A 13,606-nucleotide genomic window follows, 5' to 3' on the forward strand; every position below is an offset into this window, starting at 1 on the left:
TGGGGCAATTAGTTTCTGCTATCAAAACAAGGAGTAAAGGGCTCAATTGGGAAAGAGCAAGCAGCTGGAATGCATGTGAATAAAAACCTATACAGGAGTCTGGATTTAAAATAGTGTGCATGCATATCAATTCACCAAATTGGTTGAAATTATTCAGTTCTGTGTAACAATTCACAGGTAAAACTACCAAAGAAACATTATCATATTGACATATAGACTAAACCTGATTAGGTACACGTGCCATAAAAATAACACAGATTCTTTATGCTCTAGATTAAATTTTCCATGTTTAATGGTTCAGTCAATTAGCAAGCTATAGGGAAAAAGAAGACATAATTTGGAAAAAAGCATACCTAACATTGGAATTATCTCTCCAGCAAGAAAAGACACTTGAAATAATTGAAGAGATTGAAGAAGCTTTTTTGGTTGCCTTTCTTTCCCATCTTCTTATAATACTTTGCACACAAACCCATACTAACAGTAACGTAGTGACGATCTTAATCAAAGCCACAATAGTATAAGTACAAGAAGCCACAGAAAAAGTGTAATTGAAACATTGACAATATAAGATGAGAAAGAAGATAGAAATATTAAAACCAAGAGTCAATTCAGAAAAGCTCTAGAATTATAATTGAGATTATATAGAAGAACATTTGAATCTGCTAATGAGATACATACACCTAAAAGTTGGATGATAGCTAGGAATGAGCTCAGATTTGGCAACCATCCAAAATTGACATTGGATGGAGATTATCAAGTCTTCAAGTTTAATGTGCAGAAGGATCCATAGACTAGTCACTTTGATTGGATGGACCAGCACTGTTTGACAGTATGCGTAATACTCCCAATTCAGGCAGCAAGCCAAACTCATGACCTCTTACTGAAAAGTTGACTCCACACCTCCCAAGCACCACACGTCTGAGAGGATGCGGACCATGTGCGTTTCAGTGTCAGCAGAAAGAGGTGTATCAAGCATTGCTCACATCAGAGCTCAAAACATCATTGCAATTTTGTGGAAGCCATCAATGGCTCTGCAAGGAAAGAAAAAAAAAAAAGAGCACAACCCTTGAATTGAATCATGCAATGCCTCAGAAGATTCATGGAAATAAAAGTCTGCAAGACTACAGGAATTATATGCCATAATGATACTCAATACCAGGAAAACTTATCTCAACCACAGTTTGATACCAAGTCCATCATATGTTACTATTGAAGGTCGCAGCCTCCATTATGAATGTTACATTCCATATGCTGTTAACCATAACACATTATCAGTCCAGGAGATGAGCCAAATATGTACTACAATATTATGTTACTATGAAGAATCAATCAATATATCCAAATTATTTTGTTTAATTCAGTTATTCTTATTCATTGATAATTTCCTTATTCTCCAATAAAAGCCATAAAAATACAATTGAGAAGTTATGGAAGAGGTATGGCCACTGCACATCACCTTGTTGTGACTGGAAAGTTGAAACCCGATATCAACCAACATTTTAAGCAACAGGAGGTAAAAATTAGAATGACAATTGGATGAGGCGAAAAACAAGAACTACACGTCTTATAGAAGGCACTTATCTGCAAATCTTGATATGTAGCTTTCAAATTCCACCTCCGTGTAAATGAGAAACTTAAGCTTCTCTTAACAAAAGGGAAAGAAAAAGATACCAGTAAAATAGATGTACATATCCAATAAAGTTGCACCAAGTATGGATTCATGCTTGAGATGAAAAGTAACAACAACCGTCTACATACAGAAAACTTCACAAAGAGCAGTCAGCTCAAAGTTCTAATAAATCTAATATATGTATGTGTATTTATACATACATACATACATACATATATATAATACAAAAGTATAAGACTAAAAGAATGGGTTACATGTTGCTACACTCCGCAAGCAGTTCTTCCATATTAAATGCAGAAAGCATCTAAACAGTCAGCTGCCTCTTTTATGCTACAGTCAACTTTTTTCTGAGCTATAAGATTGGGAATGTCACTTAAAAGGCGATTGATGCTCGTCAGCAGTATAGCAGGGAGCCATGTGGACCTACCATGAGCTGCATTCCCAAAAAAAGGCAACCAGCAGTTATGAAAAATCCATTAGTAAAAGCCATACGAAAAAGAAAAAAAATTCTTGTCCATTCAAAATCCTGAGATGAACAAGACCCTAAACTTCCAGATCTTATGACAAGCATTTCCATATACTTGAATGAAAAGTTACAACTCTCTCAACCAATAAAATAAAAAATCCAAGCAAAATATATAACTTTATACAATGTGATTTAGTGAATATTCTGTTTCCTTTTAAGCTAAAAGATGCAACACTTGCAATGCAAGTAAAATAGTCAAAAATGACTGAGCCGCAGGCAAGAAATTCAAATTGTACCTCAACCTGACAGTTCTACTACATCATTCTTTCTCTTCCTCTTTTTCTTAGGACCAGGAAGCGCCACAGGGTTTTGAGTTTTCTGCATATTAATTACATCAATCATTACAATGAAATATGATGACTGTCAATTACTAGAATTAGATAAGAAAGGAATAGGAGGAAACAAAGGTCATGATGCTAATAGTAAAGTCTAGACACAAATGAGGACAATAAATAAATAAATAGCAAACCTCTAGTATTTGCTGAGAGCTCCATGGAATTCCTGAACTATTGCTAAATCTTGGATCACCAAGCTGATCCTGTAATATGCCAATTGCACAGCTAGAGATGTTAAATGAAATTAATTATATTAAATTAGGAATACAAGAGTAGATGATAGTAATAATATATATACCCTATTTAGGAAGAGACCAAACTGTGGGTGGTTCACCGGTGCCGCAGCATAGTAAATTAAGTTAGATGGCTGAACCTGGTTCATGTGCTGAAAGCTCCACTGTGCCCATGATGGATTCGCAAACGGATGTTGGTAGCTCAAAGGTAGCGGAGGATGGAGAAAAACTGGTGCATTTGTCTGGTTAACTTGTTCCTTCATTTTCCACAATTAACCAAAAAAAGGAAAAGAACTATGAGAAAGATGGGAAAATTTTAGACATTGAGACTTGAGAGCACTTCAAAAATACGAATTGGAATTGCTAATTGATGCTTCCACTTGTCCCAACTGGCTGCCCAAATGAAGTGTTATTGGGCATTAAGAAGCATTGCATTTTTATTGTCAGTTTCTGCAGCACTTACTTTTGCATAGCCATTGATACATTAGGAAAAAGAAACTCTTCAGAATAAGTCCGTTCAAAATATCTATTCATTTATCATATACCTTTTCTTTGTTGTTGTTTAATGTCTCAGCAGGTTCTTTCCTCCTTTTCCGTCCCTTCTTTCTTGGTTCCTTAGGATCATGAATTTCCTCAATATCTTTACCCATATCTTTGTTGCCATTTATTGCAGAGCTATCAACATTATTGCAATCTATTGTAGGTTCTGTCATCACAATCTTAACCTGCTTGCCTTTGCATATGAAATTGTCCTCAAGAAGCTTCTCCATTGCCTCATTTATTACTTTTAGTGCAAACTGATATTTATCATCAGTTTTGGTCCCTACCTCTGCAAGTTTGAGGCAATGCTTGTACAGATTTTCATAACGCTCCATTGGACCATTGGCTACCATTTCATAAGGAGGACAAACCACAGCATGCACACCCTTAAAGTCCTTTTTCCAGCGTTCAACAATGTATCGTGATGGGATCTCGTCAATATCTTGAAAGTTAAACACAGATAATGCATGCCTACATAAAATGCCGCTGTACTGAAAAGAATGGCAAATGCATCGCACCTCCTGGTCATTTGCATTAAACATAACTTCATAATTTTTTTGCTCCATCATTTTACTTTCTTTCCTCTTATACGTTCTCTGACTTCAAAAATATACATCAAACCATCTTTCCTAATTAGTGAAGGGTGACAGTATACTAAGGCCTTTATCTCATCCTGAAACTTTACAAATATGTCAATTGTATAAATTTTTGAAAGCTGCTCCTCCATGTAGAATTGGGTGAACAATGGTGGAACCTTATGGAATGATTCAAAATCTGCTAGAGCTTCAGTTTCGTACTTACTCTCCATGGCCATCTCATACTTGTCAAGAAACTGCTTTAAAGAAGTATTTGACTCTAAGTGCCCATCAAAGAAGAAATCCATATTTTCACCACGTCGGGTAGCAGACAGCCCTGCCCAAAATTTATCTTTCACAAAAATAGGAGCCCAATGATACCGATCCTGATATAACAACCTGAGCCATTCATTGTATACAAGACTATGTTTCTCAAGCATTTTACTCCATTCTTGTTCAAATTCATGAGCACTTAAAGAGTCATACACAGTTTTCTTAAATGCCCTCTTTATTTCTTTATATTCTGCACATCCTTCCAATTTGTTAGGAATCCTTTTCATAATCTGCCACAGGCATTGACGATGGGGGCAACCTGGGAAAATCTGAGCAACTGCTTCTTGTATGGCTTTGCCCTGGTCAGTGATTATGGCATTTGGAGATTGCCCTGACATACATGATAGCCATGCCTGAAACAACCATATGTAGGTTCTTGTGTTCTCATTTGAAAGCAAGCCACAACCCACTAGCAGTGGCTGGCCATGATGGTTTACTCCAATGAATGTAGCTAAAGGCACATTATACTTGCTTCTCAAGCAAGATGTGTCCAATAAGATAACATCACCAAAGTACCGATATGCTGCTCTTGATCTGCCATCAGCCCAGAAAACATTTCTCAGATGGCCCTCCCCATCTATATCTATCAGATAGAAAAAGTTTGAATTGTTAGCCTGCATGCGGCGAAAGAACTGATGGAGAGCTTCAGCATCCTCTTTCTCAAGCTTCAACCATTGTATCTCATCAACAGAGCTCATCCACTCCCTTTCAACCAAAGCTAAGCTCTCTTCCCTTGCTGCAGCAACATGTGCTTCACGCTTTTTCACACCAGCCCCGACCATATTCTCATCCCTGTAGAAGTGCATTCGGAGTGGATTGAGTTCATGGTTGTGGTCAAGAACAACTTCTTTAAGGTGGTACATGCCATCAAAGCGGCACAGACGCACTTTGAGCAACGCTGGGCAACTGGTATATAGAGTCGGTCTTGGTGCAAGGGCATCGGTCCTCCGTATATCCCTCTTGCGGCCCTTCCAGCACATGATCTGTATATATGCACGATTCCTGCTCGACCCTTTAATCTTCGTGGCAAATCCAAGATGCTGGGCATACCGGTTATAGAATTCACAGAGCTCTTCTAAGGTTTTAAACTTCATTCCAGTTTTGGGAGCTATGACTTCTCTGCTGCTGCCTGGTTCTTCCACTGCCTACAAAGCATATTGAAATTCACAATTGAAGCATATCACAGAAACAATCATATGTTGCAGGATGACACAACTTTTAAACCAATATGAAAATAAAATTATAATACAAAATAATTGGTGCAGCAACCCGATGGCTCAATGACAATAGACATTGATGATGATTCAGGAATCAAAAAAGAAAAACGCTACGCATTTCTGATGAAAAAAAATTAAAAATTCAGTTTTTATTTTTATTTTTTTTAAGAAATAAGGATCTTGGTAATGTATTATAATAATAAGAACATGACCACATCAGCAACCCCATAATTTAATGAAGCCAATCAACAGCAACTACCTAATACCTAGACGTTTTTGATGCAAAAAATTGGTGAAACCCCATTTTTCATTTAAAAAGGGAATCTTGTGGATGCTTTTTTCCACAGCACTGATACAAAGAAAAAAATATATACGAACCAGAAACTTTTACATTCTGAAACTGACGAAATGCGAGTTTAATTAATACCGGACATGCAAGAAAAATAAGGAAGGAAAGAAAAAGATCAAACAGGATTGATGAACACTTTAATTAAGACCTTGGATTCAGCTTATATTTCATTCATAAACACTAAAAAATTCCTAAAATCTTGTAAATTCATATATGTCTTTACAGGGTTGTTGTAAAGAAGCCTTGGATGCTCCAACACTTCGAAAATTCCTAAAGTCTCAGTTAACAAACACCAAAAAACGTACGATTTTGATGTCGAAAGGACTATCTAACTATTCCAAACGAGGGAATTTATAGAGGATTACTGAGAGCCCTGAAACCCTAGAGATTGAGGAGAGTTACCGGAGGAGGGTCGGGAATGGAGATGGCCTTCCTCCGGCTCTTCTTCTTGGTCTTCGGCCGGATGTTGTCGACTCTTCCGTCGCGTTGGGCGGCGGCGGGCCGGCGTCCCATCGGGCCGGCGAGGGGAGGAGCGGGGCCGGGAGCGCTGTGGGGAAATGGGGTGTGACGACGACTACTTTGTGAGGTTTCAAGCCTCACCAACGCCAGTATGGCACTCTACTGGTATTTGGTGCGGACACAACAGCAGTGGGACCCAGATCTTCACGGCTGACGTGTCAAGCTACAGTCGCACACCTCAGTGCATCGCAAATAGGCACCTTCTCATGGACCAACAATTGGGCCCCCTAACATGAGGCCCATTTACAACATAGGCTTTTATTTGTTTGTTTGTTTGTTTATTTAAATAAAATTTGATAGACAAGAAGTTGGCAGGAAAGGGCTATCCAAATTACGTGTAATTCTGTTACTGGTTGTTCACTGATAGGTTTTGTTTTGTTACTAAATGGATCACATTCTAAGGGGTATGTTTGTTGTCACGCTTTAAACTTAGTTTCTACCTTGGAGAGGGTCTAATATTCTTCTTTTTAGGTAATATCTATGTCATTGCTGGTATTGTGCGTTTGGAATGCTTGTGATGTGTGATGTGTAAGCGGGAAAGAAGTGGTCTGTCCAAATTGGTTCAGTAGATTAGGTAGAGGTTATTATTATTTTACTTGTATGGCTTATATGAGTGAGCAAGGTTCACTATAGGAAGTTCCTTGCACTCCATCCAATTCATACTCACATGCAAACTAATTTCAAGTGTAGTCAGTTCCTTAGTGTAGCAAAAACCCAGAGTCCCTATTCTCTGTTTACATTTTTATATGCAAAGATTAATTTTTGTAAAAATCTATTTGGATGATTGAACTTAAAATCTAGAGGTAGCAACAGAAGGAATATGGATTGGATTGCACTTAATCCAATTCATACTCACATGCAAACTAATTTCAAGTGTAGTCAGTTCCTTAGTGTAGCAAAAACCCAGAGTCCCTATTCTCTGTTTACATTTTTATATGCAAAGATTATTTTTTTAAAAATCTATTTGGATGATTGAACTTAAAATCTAGAGGTAGCAACATATGGAATATGGATTGGATCGACCGATATCCATATCCACTCTATCAGTAAAAAATCTATATCTATACCCGTCTCAAGTCAGATTAGGTCGGGTCGAGCTTCAAGAATGGATCGAGTCGGGTCGGATCGGATATATCCAAAATTTTGTATAGTTTTTTTAAAAAATTATGTAATGAAATAAAGCCTCATGAATTAAAAATTTTGTAGTCAAAAAAAGACTCTTTCCGATCAAAAATCCTCAACCCTACAAAATATCATGCTTCTACCAAGATTAAGCTCTCAAAACCTCAAGAACCAACTCATATCGCCACAGCTCAAACAGGATTCTATATACTTGAAGAAAAAAACTCAATCAGAACCTGAAAACCCCTCTATTTTCTCTTAGGTGCTCTCCTTTCTTACATATATCTAAAAAAGATAATAAAAAAAAATAAAAGAAAAAAAAATAATCTATGTAGAAAAATGATTTACCTCTCAATTTTTTTCACTTTTCATTTTTTTCCTTTATTTTTTCTTCATTTTCTTCCAATTTTTCCTCTGCTTTTTCTACCCTCAGGAGTCCCAATCAGGGTGGAAGGCTTAGAGTAGCCGAATAGAAGCTTAGGAAAGTAGAGGCCGAATACGGGAAGCTTGGACAGCTAAGATTTTGTGTTCGGTATTTGGTATATATATACCGGATCAAGTTCGGGGTGGCATACTATTATCCATATCCGATCCGTACTCATTTCGAATTTTTCTTCTAAAACCCATACCCATCATGAATTTTAATTGGATCGGGTAAAACATATCCCATTCAAATCGGATCAGATATCTAATGGGTCGGACCAAATTGCCACCCCTACTAAAATCTCATGGACTTTGTGGTCCAATCAGCAAAAATATAGAATTATGGACCGGATTAGACCTATTTTATAATTATTTAAGACCATTTTTTGAGTGAAATTATAAAAAAATGAGGGCCACAAAACTATCGCTTTCCACGCCCATTTAATGTCTGCAGTTCCATTTTTTCGTTTAAAATTTTGAATGACAAAAATATCTCTCTTTTTCTGAAAAAAATTATAACATCCTATGACCATATTATGACAGCCTGCGATCAAATTATGACTTCCTGTTCATAATTTGGCAACAGAATGTCATAAAAAAAATAAAGATATTTTATTATTTAAAAATTTTATAAATTTTTAATTACAATTTTTATAATTTTTGAAAAAAAATTATGACAAAATCATAAGTTAACCGTAGGATATTATAATATAACATAGGATATCATAATTTTTTCAAAATAGGAAAAATATTTTATCATTCAAAATTTTAAATAAAAAAAATAGAACTGTAAACATTAAATGCACGTTGGAAAATAATAGCTACGTATTCTAAGGTGGTTGAGTGGTGCACTTACATTATTTTTATTGCACCGCACGTGGTGCATAAAGACGTTCTCTATAAATCCCATAAGATTTCGGGCCTAACCATCCCAACTGACTTTAATTGTTGTAAAAATCAGTTCCTCAACTAGAGGCGATCATTTTAAGCATCTGAGAGGCTATAAACACATAGTTGAACATATAATACATGGTGAGCAGGAAAAAATAGGTTAAGGTAGGTAAATTAAGCACCCAATAAGCTACAAGTTTACAATGCTAAACATAAAATGTTCCAAGCAAAATTAATCAGTTAAGTAATTGACTGGCTCTTATTGTGGTAGGAAGATTGACAAACTCCCGTGACAAACTGGTGAAAGCCAATCAGCTAAATTCCTCCCTCCTTCAGTGTGAGAAAAAGTATTTAGGTTTGACCGATGACCAATAGCTGGTGAAAGCCAATCAGCTGAATTCCTCCCTCCTTTTTTTTTTTTTTTTTTTTTGATAAGGAATTCCCCCCTCCTTTAGTGTGAGAAAAGGTGTTTTAGGTTTGACCGATGACTGATAGCGTGAGCAAAATCAAGTTCATTTCTTGGCATTTGAAATGTGAAAGTTGTCAGCTTGCCATTTTTTTGATCCACGTTAGGTCTATGCACTTCCCTTTTATGAGAACTCATTTTAATTGTGGACATGATTAAGATTTACTAAATAAGAGCCTGATTTTTTTTATAGCTGAGACCTGTAAAAGGGTCTAAAAACGAATCTTTGGCATTAGCCTGACCAAATATGCATTGCTTTCAGGTGTACCAGTTTCAACACAAGATGGAGCCCACCGTTTATCTAACAAAGAAACTAAAGAAATGTTTAGTCACCTGGGTTGGACCTGGCAGTTTACCCACACCTGACCTAGTTACCATTGATACTTGTGTCATCACCAACAACTTATATTTCCACACATTACTTTCGATACCTCCACCTCTAGATGATGCTAGGCATTAGTTTATAACGATTTATTTCTCAAGTAAGGAAGTCATTACCATACGAATGCTGAAAACCCATTAATCCCATTTATGAAAACAGATTTATTTCTCAAGGGGTGGAGAAATCAGCAGCAACGGCATTATTATAATTTATAATTTGGGTCAGCAATCCTAAATCTTAATCAACACCATCTCATCTCATCTCCATGAGCTGATGAAAGGCCCATTCATATGATTTCTAACTTCCATAACTTGGAAAGGCCAAGCAGTTTGCCCCCATGAATCCTATCACAGAATGTATGTTGCCATCGTAGTCATAGGTAGTTAGCCATCGATCATGACAGGATCCCAAATAATAATTATCTGACTCTTCCTATCTCTCTACCATAAAATAAATTCATAAACCAAGAGCAAGCAATATAAATTGGTATTAAACTATTGCTTTCCAGAGTATTTTAGCATAGTCTAAGATCTTGTTTCGTTTTCACAGGGTAATCAATCCTTCAACTAACATAACACAAGTTGGCCCTGACCCACTTGCCACCACTAATTCAAGTGTGGCTTGTCCGTTTAGCCTCTAAAATATTGGGCAAAATTTTTTTGTGTCAGATCTAGTACTAGGTATGGACCAAACAGGCTAGGTCATAGCTGCACCCCCGTTTCACTTTTTAAGAAGCTGGAAGGCCTATGGTTTATATATTCGGGATACGTATATAAAGAACCAGGAATATTCATGTATCATTCGTTTTAGCTGAAAACAGCACAAGTTTTCGACTTGATAACATTAAATTAAGCTACAGCTTGCTTCTTCCTCCCTTCCGAGAGATTAGAAAAGCATCACTCTCGAAACCTTTTAAATCATCAATAGGAAAATAATCCAACTTTAATATTCCATTTGTCATATAATCATGTGGATACCGCAATAGAATACTGTGGGAAGCCTACGGATTGGCAGCTGGAGCACATAACTATCTCATGAAACCAGAACAGCTTAACAAAAAGAAGATATCAAGAATAGCTTGAATACCAAGAACGAAGGATCAAACGGCAATAATGAGAACAGGTGAAGTGCAAGATGATGCAAGTGATGGAGAACACAAACACAATCTCAATCTTGGAGGGATCACCTATTTCTTAAGAAGAAATAGAAAAAGGTACTGAAAAAATCTAAGTGTTCAGTCACCCAAAAAAAAAAAAAAAAAAAAAAAAGAAAAAAAATCTTAGTGCTCTGCCAATGTGAGTTAAAGCTAGAGTTCTTCAGCATCTTCTCTCTATCACCAACTCCCTAATTTTACTACTATTCAAAAACATGCGACCTCACCCTCCGGTTCCTTTAATGAAATTTTACCATCACGCCTCTATTTCCACCTGGTTTGAATAGAAAACTACCATTCCATGTTCAGTCATCAATTTTACTACTAAGAATCTGATGTTAACTTTAATCCAATCTTATTCTCCCAAGAAAATCTAAGGCAAATGACCCAACCTTACAGCGGCAATTATCTTCAATTTTTCTTATTTTAGAGATAAATGTAGTCAACAATCTGAAAATTCAGGAATATGCAAAAATTTCTCTGCAACATAGCTCAACAGTTTGAAAAAACTTTGTGATTCAATGTTTGCATAATTAATAATTGAAAATTGATGGATAGACAAGCTTATGCTGAAATAGAACGCAAGCAAGCGGGGGCAACAATATCAAAAAAAAATGGCATCATTATTTGAATATGAGCATGTACAAATAAGTGAATTATTCAGGAAAAAATTCATGAATTGGTCCAAATTTTTTCAGCAAAGTTTGCCATCTTAGTACCGAAACTTGTACCAATGCCATTCTATTATAATATTGATAGATGGTACAATACAAGACAGCAAAACATACCGAATATCGGTATAGTACGAGACTGTATATCAGTTCGGTAGAAATACAGCAGGATATGTCCAGTACAATACAGTACCGACCGATACACAAACCTTGATTCAGAGTAACTGTTAAAAGACAGTGATCAATTTGCTAGTCAGTCCAAAAGCAAGAAGATCAATTAACAAAGGCATACTGACAAGAGCACCACTAGATAAGAAGGCAGCTCAAAGCAAATAACTGCAATCTCCTATATTAATTGTAACCTTCGTTTACCAATCTTGGTTCCAAGATGCGGATTTTATTGCATACATGATTAAGAAGTTAGAACCAAAACCAGCATCCCAAAATAGGAGACAATAAAGTGAGCATCAGTTATTGCAATTTCTTCATACCAAAGCTTAGCTCCAAGAAAACAGGAAATTAGAAGCAGAACCAGCATCCCACAAAAGGAGACAATATAGTGAGCACTGGGCATTGGAGTATCTTCCTACCAAAGCTTATTTCCAAGAAAAAGGACTAGCACCAACAAGAAGTCATGCAACAGTGGCAACAAAATATTACAAATATTAAAAATGACATTTGCAGGTAGATGAAGCCACATATCACCACCAAAGAAAAGTACAAATATAATGGTGGGTAGGTGGTAGAAAAGCCAGAGGCACTAAATAATCTAAATTATAAAGTGAGCATCAATGCTGACAGAAATCACACCGGGATCAGTAAAAGACAGAAACTTTCAATGCACCTGTTGAGTTGTATGTTAAGAAAATGACCATTCACATCACAGGTGTTTTTGTCAGATGAGATTTGAGTTCAACAAAAACACATCCAAATGAACAATAAAGACTAGTTGATTTAAAAAAGATTTTCTGTGAAACCAAGTTATCAATGAGGAAAGAAATGCATTACTTTGTTCTTTCACTCTCTTTCAGTAAGGTGCCAAATTTTAACTCGACAATTTAGAACTCTCATATACTAATATCGTTGTTATCATGTGGAAAACATGCAAATTTAAACATAGTTAAACCTGTCAGTGTAAAATGAGGGCATGGCTCTGGGACATCCTGACTACAAAAGCATCTCACACTTTATTTTATACACGTCAAAAAGGCATAAATGGTTATGATAGATAGTTATATAAGAATATTATGCATGAGACACAGAAGGAATTCACATTCCATAAGACGCAAAGTAGTGAGCCACAAGAATATCAAAATTTTAGCCACAAACACTGCCAGTATGCTAGATTTATCTGACCTTGAAAACATGGAATTGTCTGTTTCATGTCACTGAGAAAATTCAACGAAATGTTCAAACAGAATATATTTCGAGTTTTGCAATAATAGCATTTTCTTTTGGTAGAGTTGTAATCAGTCAATCATAACTTTAGCTGATAAGCAATTCACCTAACCGTGGCTTGACAAATTGTAAGCCATTTGATGATATCAAATATCACTAATAGAGTTGTTGATCCTTCCTCATCAATTCTCAAGTTCTAACTATGGTTTAAAACAATGTTCATTATAATGTATCAACGAACATATAGCAATTTCAGAAGGCCCCCATCAACATTATTCTAGTAGTTTTCTTATATAAAAGAAAATTTTAGAATTATCCAAAATTCATTTGAACATAAAACAACTTAAAAGGGCTAAAAGTTGTTTGGACCTACTTGGTCTGCATGCATTTTTTGTGGGCATAGAGTGGTCCAAAGTGGAGAGCTGCAAGCCAAGATTGAACCTAAGTTTCAGAACTGACAAAGGAAAGGACCGTGGTAGGTCCAGATATTCCAAGTTTATAAGGCTCTTTCTTGCTCAGCTTTGGATTGTTACCATATATCCATTTCAGTTTATTGACAACTTTTGGAAAAGCCATTATTCTGCTAAGTTGTCTATATTAAATTCCTAGACAAAATCATATAAACAAAAGCAACTTAAAAATCTTGACATGAACCTAGAAAGGCACTCAATAAAGGGAGAAGAACCTTGATATGTCTAAAATGAGATGAACCATAACAAAGAACCGAACATGAGTTGAGCTCATGTGAGGTTGAGGTCCTTGCAAGCAGATAAGGACTGGGTCCAGCATGGTGCCATAAGTATGTCTTTCTTTTTATTATTGGTAGGCAACTGATTTAACCAC

General features: G+C 36.2%; 1 protein-coding gene across 1 annotated transcript; it reads right to left on the reverse strand.

Annotated features, from left to right (window-relative positions):
• Window positions 1–607: 607 nt before the first annotated feature.
• On the reverse strand, window positions 608–6,333 carry LOC105053054 (protein FAR1-RELATED SEQUENCE 6). Its single transcript, XM_073244424.1, is given in 7 exon segments — window positions 608–1,251; window positions 2,393–2,474; window positions 2,626–2,694; window positions 2,790–2,981; window positions 3,270–3,838; window positions 3,841–5,317; window positions 6,141–6,333. Coding segments are annotated over 6 exon segments (2,499 nt in total). The 5' UTR covers window positions 6,252–6,333; the 3' UTR covers window positions 608–1,251; window position 2,393.
• Between the last annotated feature and the right edge of the window lie 7,273 nt (window positions 6,334–13,606).

This window comes from Elaeis guineensis, chromosome 10, assembly GCF_000442705.2.
Source record: "Elaeis guineensis isolate ETL-2024a chromosome 10, EG11, whole genome shotgun sequence".
NCBI lineage: Eukaryota > Viridiplantae > Streptophyta > Magnoliopsida > Arecales > Arecaceae > Elaeis > Elaeis guineensis.